The following is a 20823-nucleotide window of genomic DNA, read 5'->3' on the forward strand; positions in this document are numbered from 1 at the left end:
TAGATCTCTCTCTCTCCCTGAGACATGCCCAGGTGGGAAACGAGATAGTACGACCTGAGAACTTGACTTCAGACATCTCTCTTTTTTTTTTTCCTTTTTTTTTTTGGGTCTCGGGACAAGAGGTTTCAATTTCAAAAGGAAATGTCAGTCATTCTTGGAAGCACGTGACTCGTGAGCATAGAGGGAATTTCAGGATAATGGCCATATGCTATCTAATCATTTGACTTGGGGTGATGTGAAAGTCTATTTACTTTTTACCCGAATGTCAAAATGATCTCTCTACTTTATTTTGGTTCAACTTTGTTCTCTTATTGGTTGATTTTATTTTATTTTTTATGCATGTGGCGCCACATCAAACAATGTAAAAAGGAAAGGCAAAATCGAAAGGGAGACTGTGGTTATAGTGGTCTCGAGCTCTACGCTCATGGTGATTATGGCCATTCACTCAATTTGAGCTTGCGGTGGCTATGGCCACTTCAGTTCTGAGCTTGCAGCAACCATGGCCACTCGAGTTTTGAGCTTGTGGAGGCCATGGCCCATTGAGTTTTGAGCCACGAAGCTCAAGTCACAGTCATGGCCACTCAATCTATGGTCGTGAATGAATATTTGTCATGGTTTTTGCTTTGTTGTGAGTATCGAATTTTGCCAGTGTTTTGATTTGGAATGAGGTTTGAAGAATGGAGGGGAGAGGGACAACAAATGAAAAAAGAACAGAAAAATTCACATTAGAAAATAGTTAAGAACATTAAAGCTAAGTTAGTAAATTCTATCACCGGACTTCGATAGCACTTTTTAAAAAGATTGATGACACGTTTTAAAAAAGTACTTAGACAATCTTGAAAGCTAAAAAGAAAATTTGGTTTTGATTTTCAGGCAAAAGTTGGCTCCCACCCTACATGAAGGGACCTTATTTGAATACTGGCGTTGTCCACATCTCTTTATCTTGTTACATATGTCTTTCTTGGTTTAGTCAAAAGGAAGAAATTTCCTTTTGTTATGGTGTGGTTTCTGGTAAGTATTTGAGCTAAGTTCCCTCTGGATATTCAGAGAAAACAAGTCCCTCTCTACCCTCTTTGGTATCCCCTCTTTTCGAAAAAAAACCTACTTATAGACTTGTAGGGATAGACTTTTTGTGATACGAAAAAAAAAAAAAAAAAAAAAAAAAGAGATCGAAGAAATTAGAGTAAAACCAGGAGGGGGAAAACCCTATAATTTTTGTAAAGTTACCAACTAATTAATTAAGAACAAATAAGATGTCCCACTTTCTCCTAATCTAAGGAAGAAATAGAGAAAGGCCATATGTCCAACCCAAAAGATGGATTTGGACAAACAACGGGGACGGCATGTGAGAAATAAATTTGGACAAAATCATTTCAAGATATCAAACTCAAAAGCCTAAATTTATAGGTAAAACAGAATTATTTATTTATAAAGAGCGTAGAAAATTTGGCATGGAATGTTTTAACGGTCTGTGTTTATTTTGTGGCATTGTTCTTTTTTTATTTTTAGAAAATTGGAATTGGGATTATGATGGTATCTAGACGCATGAAAGCTATTAATCTTTTCTTCCACTGGATCCATCAGCACTTTTGACAGCTATCAAGATAAAGCCTAGCCCTTTTTTTTTGGGACCAACGAATATTTTTGAGTTCCTTTTGTTTGCCAGCACTAAAGAAAGAGTGCCCAGAAAGTGAATATTCACCGGCAGCTTTCTATTTCCAGCATCGAACTGGGTTAGACCTCGCGTGCTCTCTTTGACCACTCTATAATAGAAGGGCAAAAAAAAGGGGGTAGTAATTGAAAATTGAAATACGACTAAATTGCAACCGCTAAAACTAAGAATTGTTTTTGGGGTCATTTTCTGTATCTTAAAATGCAAAAGTTTAGTATGGTCTTGGCAGGGATTTTTTTTTCTTTAAAAAGTTAGAAAAGGTCAGAAGATTATTGGTATTCACTTGCTTCCCTCGTGGAATGCTTGATTCAAGTGATAGTTACTCCACTCGGTTGACCCATCTCTCGAGAATGAGATTAGCTAGATGTTCGTCACATTTTCAAACAACACATTGACAATTTGTATCTCTTCTTGTGAGATGACAGCATTCAACAAAGTGAATTCAGTCAAAGATTCTTTTACTATGTAATTCGGTTAGACGCGAATGAGTACAAAACCATCAAAGTGAACCACCATGCTTTCCGGTGTAAAAAAAAAACTTTCGTTTTGAGCCCCCACAACACCCGCCGTACTCAATTCCAACTCCAATTTGCCTTGCCACGAGATGACAAGCATTTTCACTCCGAATCTCCTAAACACGACGTCAAATCTCCTTATGCTGGATCAGAAAAGGTGATTTGAAGGTAAAAAAGAGAAGCACATATTCCAGTAACTGAGGAGGAAAAGTGAAATTGCCCCACGCTTATTAGTCTTGACAAGGAGTGTTCATGATGGAGCTCGAGAAGGACGGCCACTATCATGGTTAAGGCCACCATAGAATACAAGAGAGTATATAGATCTAGACAAGATTCCATATTGTCTTCTACCATACGACTTAAACTTCGCTTTAGTATTTCTGTCGTATGTACTTCCTACACCGAGGCATGCCTGCAACCGCATGATTAGATGCATTGGACGGGACAGAGATCTGAATGGGGGTTGTCCCAATCAGCACTAGTCAAAAGCTCCCCAAATTGCTGACTCGAAAGAGGTATGATCATCACTGAGCCCGCGTGCCACTGCTGACCGGTCCATCAATCGATTTTCAAGTTATTAAGATTACCAGTTATTTCTTTAAAAATTTCACGATAAAAATATTATCATAATATATTATTTTTAAAATAATTATGTTAAACAAAGGGATGATAAGAAGTGGGTGGCGAATTGGGTTTAGTCTAACTATCTCGTCGTTTTGCTCTTTATTTCATCACGTTTTGGCGTCCACTTGCAAAGAAATGCAGCCCCCCCCGGGAGATGCTGCCATGATTGTCTCGAGCCCCATCTTATCCTGAAAGCCATGTCCTACTTTCCACGATTGTGCAAGCGAGCATATCAAGGACGCTTACTCAAAGTGCTTTATAAGAATATGAGTGATGAAGTTACAAAGGTATCATATATATATATATATCTAGAAAAATTCATCGAAAATTATAATATTCCCTTAGTTGATTCTTAAATAAATATTTTAAGGACCACGAGTACTCTAACAATTCGAAATTATTGAAGATAAAGGCAAGTTTCGTCGAACTTTGACATAATTGCATGAGAAATACAATTACAATTTTGATCGTATTGATTGATAATCATATTTTGATCATTTTTCAAACAATTTACTTTTAATTTCATTTAATATCACACTTTGCTCTATCCAAATTTCAAATTCCCGTTTGATTTGACTATGACAATTGGTTGATTCTTTAAACCCTTCTTGAAAATTTGATTTTTTTTCAATACATTTCCTATATCACCATATGAATTAGCAAGAAGTATCGAATTTTTGGGGCGTAAATTCAGCTTCTTCGTCTTCTTCTTCTTCTTCTTCTTCTTTTTTTCCACATCTTTCAATTTTCTTGTCTGCCCATTTTTTGGAAGTCTCGCCCCACTAATGCTAGAAAGGTGCATTACTTTACGAGTTCGAGAACATGGTAAGGGGTGCACCACAAAATTAATAAGTAAATAAACAAATAAACAATTAAGATGATGAAGAAGAATTGCATAAATAAAAAAGGAAGATGATGTGAGTCAAATGACTAAGGGCCACGTGTACTTTAATTAAAATAGACATTCAATTACATCCACTAATCAACATGCTTCGAGAAGACAAAGTACAGCGGCATATTATATCGAAGCCCTCCAATTATCTTTTCTTGCTTTTTCCACGTGAGATGTGAGTCATTCATTATAATTGGTGGACGGTTCTATAGGTTGTTTGGGAAGAAACAGAGGGTTTTAATCAAATTTCTAGGATGGTTGGTAGGTTTCAGATGCTATAGGTAAGCAGAAGGGATCAATAATTTGATTGTTAGATAACTTGGTTTTAGTAAATTATTGATTATTGCATTAATTTACCGATGTTTATTTGATTGTTATTTATCAACTCTTACACAAAATTACCAACCTTAATTTAGGTTATCGTGTTCGGTTCTCCTATGAGATTACCAATTAGTCACAGGCTCTACAGACTGCTTATGAATGTTTATGTTTGATCGATTTTGTTTTGACTACTTTTCTACTAAGTTATCGATTTTTATTGAAATTACTGTCTCTTCTATTGAATTATGACTCTGTTTGAGTGGTTCATTAGCATTTTTTCCTAATAAAATTGCCAACTACTTTTAGTTCACTAACTGTTACGTGAAGCTACTTACTTAAGTTTATTTGTTCGATTCCAAATTACTAACTTTTCTAATATCATATCCATTTTCAAGTTCACGCTATATCCAACCTCTAAATGGCTATAGTACTCCCTAACTTATTGATTACTGAAAATAACCCCAAAAGAAGCAATTATTTAGAATCATTAACGGAAATGGTGAAAGTTAATATACATTGAAAATGCAAAAACCGCACATTGTCATGAAAATACAAGAACGTCCGCATTAGTCGAAAAAATGATATTTTATTCCACCATCTTTTTTTTCCGTTCATTTTGTAGAAATTTCATTTCCTCTCTTCTGCTTACTAATGTGCTCAGGTTGGTTTCATAAAATATTTTTTCTAATTAGTTTGAATCTTACTGGTAATCATAGAGTATAATCATAAAGAGTCCACAACTTTAACTGAATAATTTTCCTAAAAGATCTTGAATGGGAGAATTATATATCACAAGGAAATATTAGAGATTGAACTTTAGAGAAACATTGTAAATAAATGTACTTTATTTATTAATATTTTTTTCGAATTATTTAATGTATCTCGATCATCAAATTTGTGTCAAGTACTAAGTTTTGTTGATTTGCTTCTTATATATTAATAAAACTTAGATGATTCTTGTAGAAAAAGTAACAAATATGTAAACTCATGGATTTGAACACAAAAGAAGAAGAGACAACTATTTAGAAGAAAAAGGTTGTAATAATCTAATCTACACTAAAGACATATTTTCTCTGTCATCAATTTCACTGGACTATTGTGGACCATTTAAATTTTAGGGCATGTCTAAAACGATTTCAAGAGTGGAAATAGCCTAAGCCCCATTCTCATGAAATTACCAACCTTTGTTGATTTGCTTCTTCGAATTATTTAATGATTATCTCAACATACCTCATCTCTTTGTACTAATCTCATTCATGTGTCTAAGAATTGTGAAATTACCTACTTCGTCGATCTTTTTTGTAAAATATTCTTATGAGTGTCTCAACTTATCTCATCTATTCATACCAATTTCATTCATGCGAATCACTAGTAGTGAAGGAACGGGTAGTCAACAGGTACACTGGGCACCGGAGGAAACATCTTTATCTATAAACCCATTATTTCAAGTAGAAGTAAAAGGTGCATTGCTAATGATTTCACTCGTACAATTGGTCCAGCATCCCCGAACGGGTAGCGGACCTCGACGATCCCACGAGCGAAACGAACCACAGCAGCCATTCCTCTCGCGCAAGGCTTTCGATCGAGAAAGACGAATGACGATCGCGTACGAACCCCATCGCTCCGTTTTTTCGACACTCGCGAAATGCGCCGTGCGTCCGTCCGCGCCGCGCCGTGATGCCGTCGTCATCGTCCGACACGACACGACACAGGAATCTCACCATCTCCGATTTAAGATTCTACGACAAAACGTCCCCCGTTATGGACAGAGAGAAGGGGCCATCGCCAGCTTTTTCCAATATCCTTTCCCCCTTTCCTCTCCTTCTCAAATTCACACGCCTGCGTCGTACACTCCTTTTCTTTCTCACCCCCGCATCAGTTCACTCCCCGTTTTCCCATCCTCCATCTCCCTCTCAAATTCTTGTTCTCGCACTGCGTCCACTCTCGGTCGTTTTGCTTTCCGAGCAGATCACATCACGCCCGTAAAGCTCCCGCGTTTCTTCGCCTTCTTCTTCCTCGTCCTTTTCGTTCTCCTGTCGCTTTCTCTGCTTCCTTTCCTCTCCATACCGCCGAGGGAGCACCGAGGGAAGCTCTGCCCGTCCTTGTTTCTGCGTCCCAGTAGTGCTCGCCACCTTCAAGTTGCGATTTTTCTGACACCCCAGAGCGCGCTGTTCGATCATCTTTTGCGAGAGTGCTTGTCCGCGAGATGGCTTCGTTTCGAGCCAAATGGGTCACGTGCAGATTGTCCGTGGTCGCGTTCCACCTCTTGCTCGCCTTCTTCTTTGCTTCAGCCCAGAGGAGCTTCAAGCATGAAGTCCCAGCGCTCAGTCGATCGGAGCAGGGACCCCTTCCCAACTTCCTTTCGAGGGCTGTGGATTTCCTGTGGCAATCTGACCAGACCGGTTATCAACACGTCTGGCCGGTAAAGGCATCTGTTTTTGACTCGGTCATACTTACGTTAAGCGTGATCTAATTATCTTGTCTGCCTTACATAAAATGGGTTTGTCTGCTTCATGTCAATCACTGCTTCATGACTTCTCGTGCTTTGCCGGGTTTCGGGTTCTGAATTTGTTTTGTGCATTCATGGTTTGATCCCATTGGCATTATTTGTGTGGGATCCAGATCTTCTTTAGTCTTGTCTCCCTCTGTAGGTATCTCTGAAATTGTTTAAATAATGGGTTTTGTTCCCCTGAACGTGTCCCTTTGTTTTCTTTACCGAATGAAGTTAAAAATGAACCATTTTTTTTATATATATAAATCTGAATGCTGTTTGTGTTCATTTTTCATCAACAGGAAATGAAATTTGGCTGGCAAATTGTCATCGGCACTGTAATCGGGTTCTTAGGAGCGGCATTCGGGAGCGTGGGTGGTGTTGGTGGTGGTGGGATTTTTGTTCCCATGCTTAGCCTAATCATGGGGTTCGATCCGAAGTCAGCAACTGCTATTTCAAAATGTATGCACAAGTTAAACTTTTTACAGAACAGTTTTGGTTTCCAAAGTACAAAGTAAGTTGATAAAATTCTCCAGTTCAGTGGACACTGGTTAATTCACAAGCCTTTTAGCAGATGTTTTAAATCAATGAAGTTGAAAGACGAGATTGAAACTATAAAAGAAGGAAGGGAAACTGATGTATTTTTTCATTTGACTGAATTACTTAACATAAAAAGCAGTCATTCACGCACTCTGAAACTAATATTTAGGAAGTTCCGAGCATGTTTGTTTTTCAGGTATGATAATGGGTGCTGCGGGGTCAACTGTCTACTACAATCTTAAGCTTAAGCATCCCACACTGGATATGCCCATCATAGACTATGACTTGGCACTGCTTATCCAACCGATGCTCATGCTTGGCATAAGCATAGGCGTTGCGTTTAATGTGATATTTGCTGATTGGATGGTCACGGTTTTGCTGATTATTCTCTTCATAGGTAATGTTTGTTGTGAGTTTTGTCAGGTAAAGCACTGTTGTGCCTACAGAACTTACCTGATTTACACATGCAGGCACATCGACTAAGGCGTTCTTTAAGGGGGTTGAAACATGGAACAAAGAAACCATATTGAAGAAGGTAGGTCTGTTATGTTTGTGAAGTAAATTAAATTATGTTGCGTAACTAAAGTGCCACCTCCTAGTTCTGAAAAATTACCACTGTACAACACCTAAAAAGATTGACTAGGGGGTGTGTGAGGCAAAAGTATTCTAATGAAACTTGCTAACATTCTTTGAAAATGATAGTAGTGTGGATATCATTGCCAGGAATTTGCTGAAAATTCTTGCCAACAATTAGTCTTTATTGACATGAATGCCTTCTATGCATGAGGACTCTCTTATCATTTCGACCAATTACTAAAACGGATTATCATAATTCGACAACATATACTTCTTTTGGAATGAAAACTATTCAATATCTGTTACCTCAGTTTACCATCCCCCTTTCATTGCGTTGACATAACTTGCATGTCGTGTTAAAAATGGCACTTTGATTCTGTTCAAATATGTAGAAACTAAGCAACCATAGTTAAATCTTTGATGAAGTGGGATGTGCAATTCTCTATTGGTCTAAAAACGTACGACAGGTTTTAAACCCCACTTTACCTGGGAGCAAATGCCTCTCGATCTGTTAAAACTGCCATAGACAGAAGCTTTTAGTGTGCCTAGTAAAATGAATATTCCTTCAAACTGTGGTTGATATGCTTATTTACCTTCGTTTCGTGCTGGATTGCTTGATTTTCTTTTTTACCTTCTTCATGGGTGACCATTACCTTCGTAATGTCACCATCTGATTTTCACATGCTTTTGTTTTCAGGAGGCTGCCAAGCGCTTGGTGCCTGATGGTGTGTCGTGATGTTATTTCTTTTATCATGCTGAATTTCAGTTCTCTGCCCTGCTCTGTGCTCTCTCTTTTGTTCTCTGATTGTCACTTCCCGGCTTTTACTCAGACACTGGAAACCAAGAAGTGGAATACAAGGCTCTTCCTAGTGGCCCAGGCAATGTCTCTCAAAGGAACAGCAGGGAATCGGAGGTTAGTATTGCCTGGTAGTTCGCATGAGATGCTGATGAATGCCTAATTTCATTTGGCATGTCATTGCAGGTGACCATTCTCGAAAATGTTTATTGGATGGAACTTGGACTCCTCGTTCTTGTTTGGGTTGCATTTCTTGGAATTCAAATTGCCAAGGTTTCTCTCCCCTTTAGCTTTCTAACAATTCTGGAAATGCAATAGATCACTCTGTGTCACTTTCCTCTTTCCTGATGTACATGTGTTCATTTTAGTATTTTCTGCTTTTGCTGACAGAATCATACAGCTACCTGTTCAGTTGGCTACTGGGTATTAAACTTATTGCAGGTACTTTTCCCTTTATATATAAATAGTTGAATGTCTGCATGTCTCTTCAGATATTGAGGCTTTGGACTATAGGCGCTGGCACAAGAGGCCAGATTGATCCCAACAATGCACATTCTACCAGTTCCTCTTAGTCAGCGTTTCCACATTTTTTGTGATCATTTGCAGGTCCCGATTTCATTTTCGGTGTCTCTTTATGAGGCAATTAGCTTGTATAAGGGAAGGAGAGTAATTTCGTCTAAAGGAGATCATGAAACTACTTTTCAAGTGCATCAGCTTGTGTTTTATTGTGCCTGTGGAGTCCTGGCTGGAATTGTCGGAGGGCTTCTTGGATTAGGTGGAGGATTCATCATGGGTCCACTGTTTTTAGAGCTGGGCGTCCCTCCACAGGTGAGTTCACGGCAAAGGAAGCTATGGCAGTAAAAAAAATCGGTGTCCATGAGTGTAACTTTCCTTCTCTTGAATTTGCTTTCATGAAAAACTACCATGTTTATTTTTCTTTCTTTATTATTTATTTATGTCTTTTGCACGGTTGGGATGCACCATTTTTCGGCTATTGAGAGCTTCATGGACAATGCCTATGTGCTTTATCTTTTCTCTGGGTGGTTATATTCTAGTGAAATTGAGTTTGGTACTTTCTCTTTCCTGTGGGTAATTAACTGAAGTCCAGAAAGTTTCTGCTACATCCTTAAGTAAATATATACTTCAGTAGCTCCACCATGTTAGCAGAAATTATCGCTTAAAAACTGCTTACAATTTTATGGTACCAGTGAAAAACCTGTCTGTGAGACTGACTTTATCAATTGAGGAGGTCTGTTCATGTTACTAGAGACATAAGCCCATGCTTAATTTTTGTTGCCAACCATTTGGTACTCGCAGGTCTCAAGTGCCACAGCCACATTTGCAATGACCTTTTCCTCATCCATGTCTGTCGTGGAGTATTATCTTCTCAATCGCTTTCCTGTTCCTTATGGTAAGTCGATAGATGTTGCCCTTGTCATGAATGCATAAAACCATAGGCATTACAATGCTGAACTGATGCATTATCTTCATCTCCGCGAAGAACAAAGTAAAAAGTTCTCGAAATTCTCACACGCTGTCAAATATGTTCTGCAGCACTGTACTTTGTTATTGTGGCTACCGTGGCGGCTCTTTTCGGGCAACACATTGTCAGGAAGCTGATCATTGTGTTTGGAAGGGCATCGCTCATCATCTTCATTCTAGCCTTCACGATATTTGTTAGCGCAATCTCGCTAGGTGAGAACATTAGCTTTTCACCGGTTTCCTTCTTTAGGAGATTATATGCAACTTCTTTACAGCTTTGTTCAAACCCAGTTGGTTTAATACTCTTGAGATATTAAAAAATTTTAAGGAGTGTCTCGGCTTCTGCTTGATAGGTGGGGTTGGCATATCAAACATGGTTGGAAAGATAGAGCGCCACGAGTATATGGGATTCGAGAACCTCTGCAAGTATGATGGATGACATCTGTGTTCAGTCTCTTTCTCTTTGTTGCTGTATGTAATGTATGATACTACTTTCAACCAACTGAAAATTTTGTCTTGGTTTCTTCTCTTCCGAGACAATTTTGTTTTTTCTTCCATTTTTTTTTCTCTCCTTTTCATCATCTCAAGAGTTTTAAACATCTCAGTCAATGATGCTTACTAATACTCTGTAATTTGCAATCTCTTTCGGACAGGACCAACTGGAAATAGATAAATCAGACTTGGGTTTGAATCCTGCAATATGGACAGACTTTTGAATTTTACTTAAAACAGATTATTCTAAGTTGATTTAGGCTTGCAAACTTACTCAAAAAGCTTTGGAAAGTAAAAGCATCAATGCATGATTTGCCCTATCCTAAGGACATTATCAACCTGGTCTAGAGTGAATAATTGCAACGCAAGTGAATGCTCAATGCGCTACTTTTATCTTGGGCGCGTACACAATGATAATATGCCCAATGTGAAATTTTAGTTTTGGACTTTGCAAAAAAATAAATAATTTGAAAAGTATTTTTTAAAATTATTGCTTTTATCGCTTAAAAAATAAATAAATGAAAAATATCCAAAAAAGTATTTAGACATAAAATTCTTATTAATAATAAAAATAGTTTTTATTGGTTAATTATTCTAAATGATACAAACAATTGTTTAAAAAAAAAAAAATTGTTTTCTCAATGATTAACTTTTAGATTAGATGAATCTCGTGCGACAATCACATGATTTGAGAGGGAGTGGTACCAAGTTACCAACTCACAAACCCCATTGCCAATCTAGCATCAACGTTTTTTTTTAGGAAGAAATGAGTGCTTCACGGTTCACGTGAACTAAGCCTATGTAAATTGACTCATATCGATGGGATGATGGAATGCCTACTTATCTATCGCTATTGATGGATTGCAATCATGATTCGGTTCTTGATGAGGGCATCTTTATATTTGATCAACAAATTACGCGAAAAGTGAAAATAAATTAGTGGAAGTTTGATGTGATGAAATGAGTAAGATTCTCGAATTCGGTGATATTGTAATATTTTCTTGTAAAAATGAGAATTGATACATCATAAATCACAAAATAAAATTAAAATTGGCTTAAGTAATCTCATATACTAAACGGTCTGCAAAAAGCATGACTTAAAATCTTGACAAATAAATGCCCTAATTAATATTGGATTTGATATTCTTAAATATTTGCCCTAATTACTATTGGATTTGAATATTCTTTTAATGCTCAACACGTTAAATATTCAAGTCTTTAAAGTATGTCTACGCCCAACCAAACGACCATATTCAAATTTTAGACATCTCTTTAAAAAGTCAACGTGTCCAACTTTTTTTCAACCCAAGTCTTAAAGCTATCTTTCACACTTGAATTCCTTTTTCCACTTGAGCCTTTTTTTTTTTTATGTAGATTTGGTAAAATCGAAAATTTGAAATTCTGGGATCATTAATCTGAGGCATCAAAAACCCAATATAAAACCATAAAAACAAAATGAAAAAGTCTTGTAGGCAAATTTTGCCAAATTCTAGAACTTTTGCCTGCTCGAATTATTATTTTTCAATTTTCATTAAATATTTTCCATTTGTGTCTCATCTAATCGAGCACGGAAGAAAAAAGAAGGAAATATCTCTTTCATCAAACATGTCATATATGAAACAAAGCAGGTTATCATCGGTTTAATTATTTTACACTTATTGAAATTGAAACTTCCATATTTGAATTATTCGATTTTGAAAGCAAACAAAAAAAGAAAAAAAGAAAGAAAGAGGAAATGTTTGTGTGCCGTTGGACTTAAGAAAAGAACATTAAGAGAGAGAGAAGCTCAGCAGGAAAAAAAAAAAAAAAAGGACCGAAAAAGACTTGAGCGCGGACGGACGGCCCAGATGCGCCGGATCTCCATCATCGCACCCACCGAACGTGTTCGACTTTTAAAGCATAGGGTTTGAATCATCGTAGTCCGCCCCTTCGCGTTTGAATAACCAAGAAGGAGGAGGAGGATCTCCTCACGACCGTTTCACTTAAAAAACCAAAAAGAAGAGAGAGAAAAAAACTCAAACGCCACTTTCAAATTCCTCTCTCTCTCTCTCTTTCTCTCTCTCTCTCTCTCTCTCTCTCTCTCTCGTTCGCAGAGCAGCAGCAGCAGCAGCAGCAGCAACAGCATCTGCAGATTCGCTCGCCGTCCCCCGCCGTCCCCCTCTGGCGGTGCTCCGGAGCTGCTCCGCCGGATCTGCAAATGCGCGAGGCGCCTGCTCCGCCGACTCCCTCCCGCCGAGGCTCGACGCCGTCCGCACCGCTCGTCGGAGTTCAGCTTGGTAAGCCTCGATCTCGTCTCCGTTTCCGTCGGTCGCCGCACGTCGGCGCGGTTCTTTTTTTTTTTTGCCGGTGATCGGTTCTAGGTTGGAGTCGGTTCGATTCAGATTCGCCGGAATTCGGGCGCTCGTCGCGGAGGTTTCGATTCGGTCGGTCCGATGCTTTCGGTTTGGAAGAAATTCGGAACTCCTTCGATCTCAACGAGTTTAGCTGGAGTTGGAGATTTGGTTTCTCGGTGCTGTACAGCGCTCCATCTTCTACTTAATTGAGCGATTTGGCGAGTTTTTTTGTTTAATTCTAGGGTTCGGATTGTGCGTGTAAGTCGCGAGTCGTGAGAAGATCGTCTGCTTATTCATTTCTCTTTCAATTTTAAGCTGCGTAATTAGCATTTCATTATCGGCACTTGCCCGGTGCTTATTTTGCTATTTGTTTGTTTGAATTTGGGGTTTGAAGACGTGGGCCCAAACATCTTGGCGGCCGGTTTATGATGATTTGGAGGTTACATATTGGATACAGTCACAGAGTGGGAATCGGCACATGTAGCATTTCATGCTTATCGAGGAACTATGGAAAGTGAAAGGACAGCATCGGCTCCATCCGACGGGAGCAGAGATGGTGTACCAAGAGCGCGGCCATTGCATGGGTACTGCATTCGAAACCTTATTACATACATGTTATGCAAAATGGCTTCAATCAATATGCTTGGTGACTAGGCTGCTACTCAGAACTAGAGACGTGGTTTGGATGGATGAGAGTTCACTTAATGGCATCTTTGAGATGTGATGTGGTATTATTATTTTTTACCTTTGCAAGGAAAAAAGCTTATGAAGAAGAATTCTGATTTTTTTTCTCATCATTCCCTGCTGCAGTTCTGCTGAGTGTGAAATCAGGCAAAGGCTATCAATTTATTAAATCGGTTGTTGCAGTTTCTTATGGCTATTAGTGTGCTCAAGTGCTCAGTTAGTGTTCATGATTTAATTACTTTGATGCTCACCCTCCACAGATTGCGTTACTTTATAATTATTTATAGAAGGTTCAACTGCGTACCATAATGCTAAGCTCTCATTGTACGGTGCTTTTGTTTTTTAGGAGGACTAGTGGGCCAACTAGACGTTCAACAAAGGGACAATGGACAGCCGAAGAGGTAAATGCTTGTACTTTGTTCTACTGTCAAAACTTTCTTTCTGTGTTGAGTAATTCCACTTCAATACTTACTAGGATGTCTGACTAGTTTAGCTGCACTCATGCAAAATGATAGATTAGATGGAACACAGTTTCATTTCATAAAAATGAATTCTCGGCGTGACTTTCTTGATGTTCTGCTGATGGGTTATTCATGGTTATATCCTGGAAAATCATTTTTCACCTTAAGTTTGGTTTATTAACTGATGTTCATCCATTTGCAAGTGGGACAATAGGCTGAGCATTAGATAATGCTATAATAACTTGAGGTTATGTTGTTGTCAGGATGAGATTTTGCGCAAGGCAGTAGAGCGCTTCAAAGGAAAGAATTGGAAAAAGATAGGTATGGTTTTTGATGGTGCAATTTAGCAATGTTTTCATTATCCCAAAGTTGCTGGTTGTTTGTATTATCATATGTAGCTTTTCTTCGAAGGAAAGCAAAATTTTTACTATCAATCATCGAAGTTGAAGTTGTATGAACGTGAGCCAGACGAATGCAGAGTCTTTGATGAACATCTGCTTGTCGCTTCTGAATTCTATTCTGAGACAAATATATTTGCTATTTTCTTCTGTAAAAATAGAATTATTATGTTGTAACGATATTCTCGAGCATAGATTTTGTATGTGCTGGCCACATTTGGTTTGTTTTTAACTAATTATTTTTTTAAATATTCCTTCACTTTAGTTTTCTGGAATTTCTACAACAGTTTCTTGGCTTTGATGAATAATACTGGTTTTGTAGCCGAGTGTTTCAAAGATCGGACTGATGTACAATGTCTACATAGGTGGCAAAAGGTCTTGAATCCTGAACTTGTGAAAGGTCCTTGGTCTAAAGAGGTAATAAATCATTTTTCCTTTATATCCTTTTTCATGTCAAACTTTTTTTTTAATTCTCATGATTATCATTTTCACCATGTAAATTCACACAGCGTTTCCATAACATCACATGATTACTTGCTTATGTGATATAGGAGGATGAAATCATCGTTGAGTTGGTCAACAAATATGGTCCAAAAAAATGGTCCACAATTGCACAACATTTGCCTGGGCGAATTGGAAAGCAATGTCGAGAAAGGTTTGGCAGAAAGTTTCATGATTTTCTTTTTTGGTCCTCTGTTGCCCTTCTGATGAGAATGTCTAGTCATCATTTCATGTGATGTGCTGCCATTATACTGAATTATGTCAAAACATCCTTCTCCCTTTGATAGAAAAAACATTTTGCATTTTCTATAACGAAGGACCCACCTAAAATCTAGCAGTCTCAATCTGAAACCAATTAAAACTAAATTTTTACTTATTTGTCCTCTCTATTTTAATTGTTCCGAGACTTGTTTTCCGCCTCTGCTCATTTCAGATGCTGATTTGTAAATTGGTTGATCGAAGTGATACTAATTGCCAAAACCAAAATTGCCATGCTTGTCAACTAGTTTTTGTAACAATCCACAAGTATGAAATGGTCACTTGAGCAAAACCACCGAGACTACAGCTTACATGTGGTGTTAAACAGCTAAGAAATCTGGAAGGATGTGCCAAATGAAGGTGATTGCTGTATATTATGGCCATGTCCAGCTTTTTGACATAGGCTGGTCAGGGACTCATATTTAGGCCAGGACACACTGCGTGTGGCGACTGAAGAGCTCTTTTAGCCAAGAGAAATGGAGAAAGCTTATGGGTTGTGGAATGAAGAAGAATGAGGAAGTATTAGGGTGAACTGAAGCTGATTTTGGGGCTTGAATTTGTAACTGAGTAGAGGGGAAGTCACCAGGACAAAATTGAGTGAAAAGTTGAACTTGAACGACAATTGTTGTGGCTTCTCTAGTAATATTCAAACACTACGTCAGGCAGTCCCTGTTTCTTCTCCTCCTTCAATGAAGTTTGAGTTCTTCTGTGTTGCAAGCTTCCTCTTGTTGCTAATTGCACACTTCATACCACCATAGAGATACTTTTGATTGTTTTTTTATTTTATTTGCTTTTATATTTTGATTGTTCACCCTAATGTCCTATACCGGAAGTGTTTATGCCCTCAAGCTTATTGTAAAGGTACTTTGAAGTTTGGGTTAGCCATGCTGAAGTAGATGAGAGTCCAAATTGAAATTGAAATTGCTATGTCTGAAATCGCTTTCATGTATATATAATGTCAGGTGGCATAATCATCTTAATCCTGCTATAAATAAGGAGGCATGGACCCAAGAAGAGGAGCTGGCCTTAATTCGGGCTCACCAGATCTATGGAAACAGATGGGCAGAGCTGACCAAATTCTTGCCTGGCAGGTTTGTGTCCTTGGTGTTTCTTCATGTTTGTGTATATATATATATATATTTGGCAGCTTAAGGTGCAACAGGAAATGTTTCTCGTTCTGTGGATAAATTAGAATTATGTTCTTGCATGAACAGGACCGACAATGCTATAAAAAACCATTGGAACAGTTCTGTAAAGAAGAAACTGGACACTTACTTGGCATCAGGTTTACTTGCACAGTTTCCAGCTTTGCCTCATGTTGGATTCCAGAATCAGCTCGTTGCTTCATCTTCCTCAAGGTTGCAGACCAGTGGAGTCGACACTGGTAATAAGTGTGGGGTAGAGCCAGAGGAAAATTCAGAATGCAGTCAAAGTTCGACCGTGGGTTGCTCTCAGTCTACTAATGACATGGCTGTAGGCATACCTAAGAATGAAGAGTCTGCCTTGGGAAGAGATCACAACTCCAGTCCAGTTTCCTGTTCAGAGCAGTATTACCCATCTATGGATGATGTCAATCTCGCTATTCCAGATGTACATCCTGAAATATGTGGCTCTTCTAATTTGGTGCATCATGATTTTTCATGTGGCAATGAAACTTCTCTCGAGGATTACAAGTTCAGTGGACATGACCTACCAAATAGTTCCTTTTTGGATTTTGGGCCAGAATCATCAGGAGCAAAAACAGAGTCCATAGGTGCCAGTGAGAGCCATGGGGGGCTTAATGTTCCCTTTCAAACTTCTTTGGCACTGACGGTTCCTTCTGTTGGCAGTTTGGGCATAGGAGCTGACCAATTGCATCAGATTTTGATTTCTGATGATGAATGTTGCAGGTTTTTATTCTCAGATGCTATGGCCGATGAATCTCTATCCTCTGAAAATATTGCCAAGGAATCAATCAGAACTGATGTTGGTGGATGTATAGATGCGCTAATAAGCCAATCATCAAATTTTCAACTATCCGAATCTTCTCAGCTGTATGATCCTTCAGGAGCTGTTGCTGTGGATACTTCATGTGCGCAGCCTTCTAATTCTGCTCCTTTATTGTTCTCGAGTGATGGTGACGCACCAGTATCTGGTAGCAAAACCAGCCAGTATCCCTCTTTTGACACTCAAGAAGACTTTGAAACTGGCATGCATAGTTGTTTTGTTATTGCAGACAATTCAGCCAATTCTCCTTGTGATAATGGCATGAGCCCCGGTATGCTAGAGCAATTAGAATTGCCACCTGATCAATCGAAATTAGTACCTGTAAATGCTTTTGGTTCAGGATCAGATGTCATGCAAACTACTCCTTCGAAAGCTGGGCCAGGAATTGGAGCATTCAAGCAAGAGCCAGGGTCACTGTGCTACGAGCCCCCACGTTTTCCTAGCTTGGATATTCCTTTTTTCAGCTGTGATCTGATACAACCAACTAATGACATGCAGCAAGAATATAGTCCCCTTGGTATCCGACAGCTGATGATGTCTTCTATCAACTGCATATCCCCATTTAGGTTATGGGATTCTCCTTCACGTGACAAAAGTCCTGATGCTGTACTGAAAAGTGCCGCCAAAACATTCACGAGTACCCCTTCTATCTTAAAGAAAAGATGTCGCGACTTGTTGTCCCCTTTGTCAGATGGAAGAATTGACAAAAAGCTGGAAAAAGATATAACATCTGACTTGACTAGAGACTTTTCTCGTCTGGATGTTATGTTTGATGAGGCCGACACTCAAAGGGCATATATGCTGTCTCCACTGATCGGCATGGAAAGGAACTTGATGAACCGTGCTGAAGACAAAGAAAATTCATGTATTGGTTCAGAATGCAGACAGGAAAAGAATGACAGAAGTGGACTTCCAGGCAATAAAAGTTTAGAGGATGATTGCAGTAGGGACAATTATATGAAAGAAGAGCAACAGACTGTTAATGATGATATTAAAGCTAAAACTGGTGTAGAAGCTGATGCCACAACCGAAAGTGTGAGTTTGTAATTTCACTTTATTTCTTTATTTTTTTATACATCTGCCCAAGATTCTGCAGCAAGAGAATGCCAGCCAGAATAAGTGAGAGTATGAATCTATCAAGTTATCGACATATTTGTGGTCTTGTGTTTATTATGCATGGGACAGTCTACAAATTTTTATCCTTCCTATTAGTTTGCTGGTTACTCTTTTACAGAGTTTTACATGCAGCGTCTCATATCATGGATTTAGTAGCACTTCAAATCTCTGTTCTTTCCATGTGGAGCAGTTAGATCAAATTGCAAATTCTTCTCTTTGCTGGAAGTGACTTGGCCGTTTCATTTGTCCTTTTTCTTTCTATTCCTCAGTGACACTTGGCCTGCTCTTATCTTTGCAGGTGCCAGAGCCTCCTGATGTGCTTACCGAACATGACATAAATGACCTCCTGTTGTTTTCTCCTTATCAAACTAGTAACCAAGCTCATAAAGCAACTGGGTCAACAGATGAAACTCCCAGAAGACAGTCCTCTCAAGTCGTGGCACCTTCTTTGACTCATGGAGTTAACTTCGAGTCCTCGTCTGGGAATTCATGCCAACCTCTCAGCTCTCCTGCTAGTGAAGCCAAACGTGGAAGCCACAAGGTCGCTAAATCTACGTTGTCGCTTCCTTCAGGTCCCTTGGAGATCACTGTCGACAATGCTTTGAATGATGCCAGCTTTGAGAACTCAAGCATGTAAGATTGTGCTAAAATATTACAGTATGGGTATTTGTCTTCTCCTAGAAATTGTATGTAGTTTTTTCAGATTGTTATGTTGCTTGAGGTGTTCCTTGGGTATTAAAATGACCTCCATATACTTAAACTGACAGTGGTGAAGCTTGATTATGATTCCAAACTTTATATTAGAATCCGTTGCTTAGGTTCTCCTTGTTGCTTTTCCTTAGAGGGGATTGATGACTTGATGACATTCTCTTTCAGATTTGGAGGGACTCCATTTAGAAGAATTATTGAATCTCCTTCAGCATGGAAGTCGCCTTGGTTTATAAACTCTTTCCTTCCAGGGCCCAGGATTAGCACTGAAATAACGGTCGAGGTATTGTTGTGTCAATTATACAGCTAACAACATTGTCCTTGGCACACAATAAGAGAATGATATAACATGATGTCTTTTCGTCTTCTGGTTTGTTTTCAGGATATAGGGTATTTCATGAGTCCTGGTGACAGAAGTTATGACGCTCTTGGGCTCATGAAACATCTAAGTGAACAAAGTGCTGCTACATTTGCTACAGCGCAGGAGGTTCTCGGAAATGACACTCCGGAGACAGTATCCAAGAAGAAAAACCTTAATCACCAAAATCCCGACCAAGAAAATTGTAAATCAAAACAGCAGATGGAGAATTGCTCTTCCATGGGTTCAGCTCTTCCGGTATGATTCTCTTAATTCTCGGATAATAAGTTGTTTATCTATTTAAGTAATTTAAGAAAACCAATCCCATAGACTGAACAGAACTATGAAATTCCTAGTCCGGACGTGTTCTTCTCTTGCACGTGGTGGACATGCGACCTGCTCTCTACATGAAGTCTGTCATTAGATGGCTATGTTATCTGATTAATTGGATTTCCGCAGTATTCAGCAATACTTATCGTAGAAAAGAAAGGGGTTCCGGGCATTATTTAGGGTACACCTACCTCGATAACATCAGCAAATAATTAGGCTTCAATACCAGACGAGGTCAAGACTATTTGTAGGGGAGGGATTGTGCTATTTCTTTAGCCCATTGAATGAGCAAAATCATCGTGGACCATGGAATGGACATCAAAATTTGATGATTTATTTTGAAACATCGCAGGTGGAGCGCCGGACGCTCGATTTCAGCGAATGTGGAACCCCCGGAAAACCGAAAGAGAATGGGAAATCCTCCATCGCCATGAGCTTCTCGAGTCCCTCTTCCTATCTGTTGAAAGGTTGCAGATAGGAATGGCTAGGTGCTGAAAAGTTGGCCCACCTCTCTGCTTTTTAACTATTCATAAAAATTCATACAGTATATATGGACGCGTTCGTCTTGTATCATGTCATCTATGTAGCATCGAACTGTCAAGTCATAGTGTCGATTGGGAACTCAAATTAAATTATTGGAGACAGGGCTTGTGCTCCTTCATATTTATGGTGCCTTTCCGTTCGATTTAGAATTTCGTAAAACGTAGGTTGGGCTTGTCTTGGCAGAAAAGAACTGGCCGTCTAAAACGATTGAGGCTCATCTACAGGCTTAAGGGCCCCCGGCTGGCCTTAATTTCTGGGCCTCACATTGGGCCCGGCCTAGCGTAATTTTTCCGCCTCAACTTGGGCTTGGCCTAACCCAAGCCTTGGGCCCTTAATCAGGATTGGGCCTCCTTGGAAAGCGGGCCTTAACTGGCGCCCTGTTCTACTAAAAAACGTCGGCATAAACAGTCCCAGTAACTTCAGCTAAGGCCGGCTCATATCATAATACCATCGGATCTGGAAACTTAGTACAAACCCCTTTGGAATTAATGGGCTCAGCCCAAAATTTGGGCCTTCACATGGGTTTGGAAGACCAATTCTTTGTGCCTACCTCTGGGCCCATACCATAATTTGGGCCTTAACGTGGGCCTGGAAGTGAAAGACAGGTTATCGGCCCATTGGGCCTAGATGTAATGACATACATTGGGCTTCGGGCCTAAATATTTGGGCCGTAACGGTCCATTGGGCTCAGCCCAAGCTGGGCTGATATGGCCCATTGGGCCTGGAAGCCCAATTCTTTTGGTCTA

At 39.2% G+C, this 20823-nt stretch overlaps 2 protein-coding genes across 2 annotated transcripts; both read left to right on the top strand.

The window, feature by feature from the left end:
- Positions 1-5787: 5787 nt before the first annotated feature.
- On the top strand, positions 5788-10608 carry LOC104437756 (sulfite exporter TauE/SafE family protein 3). The gene is made up of 12 exons (XM_010050780.3): positions 5788-6446; positions 6818-6977; positions 7252-7452; positions 7526-7590; positions 8329-8356; positions 8462-8544; positions 8614-8700; positions 8818-8868; positions 9034-9255; positions 9745-9838; positions 9982-10122; positions 10263-10608. Exons 1-12 carry the CDS (start codon positions 6231-6233, stop codon positions 10346-10348), a joined length of 1434 nt encoding a protein of 477 aa, XP_010049082.2. The 5' UTR covers positions 5788-6230; the 3' UTR covers positions 10349-10608.
- Positions 10609-12440: 1832 nt separating this feature from the next.
- On the top strand, positions 12441-20197 carry LOC104437757 (transcription factor MYB3R-1). The gene is made up of 12 exons (XM_010050781.3): positions 12441-12677; positions 13129-13318; positions 13765-13819; positions 14143-14200; positions 14600-14694; positions 14829-14932; positions 15999-16127; positions 16251-18057; positions 18437-18771; positions 19015-19129; positions 19229-19462; positions 19887-20197. Exons 2-12 carry the CDS (start codon positions 13242-13244, stop codon positions 20010-20012), a joined length of 3135 nt encoding a protein of 1044 aa, XP_010049083.2. The 5' UTR covers positions 12441-12677; positions 13129-13241; the 3' UTR covers positions 20013-20197.
- The last annotated feature ends 626 nt before the right edge of the window (positions 20198-20823 follow it).

The sequence above is a fragment of the Eucalyptus grandis genome, chromosome 3 (assembly GCF_016545825.1).
Source record: "Eucalyptus grandis isolate ANBG69807.140 chromosome 3, ASM1654582v1, whole genome shotgun sequence".
NCBI classification, from domain to species: Eukaryota; Viridiplantae; Streptophyta; class Magnoliopsida; order Myrtales; family Myrtaceae; genus Eucalyptus; species Eucalyptus grandis.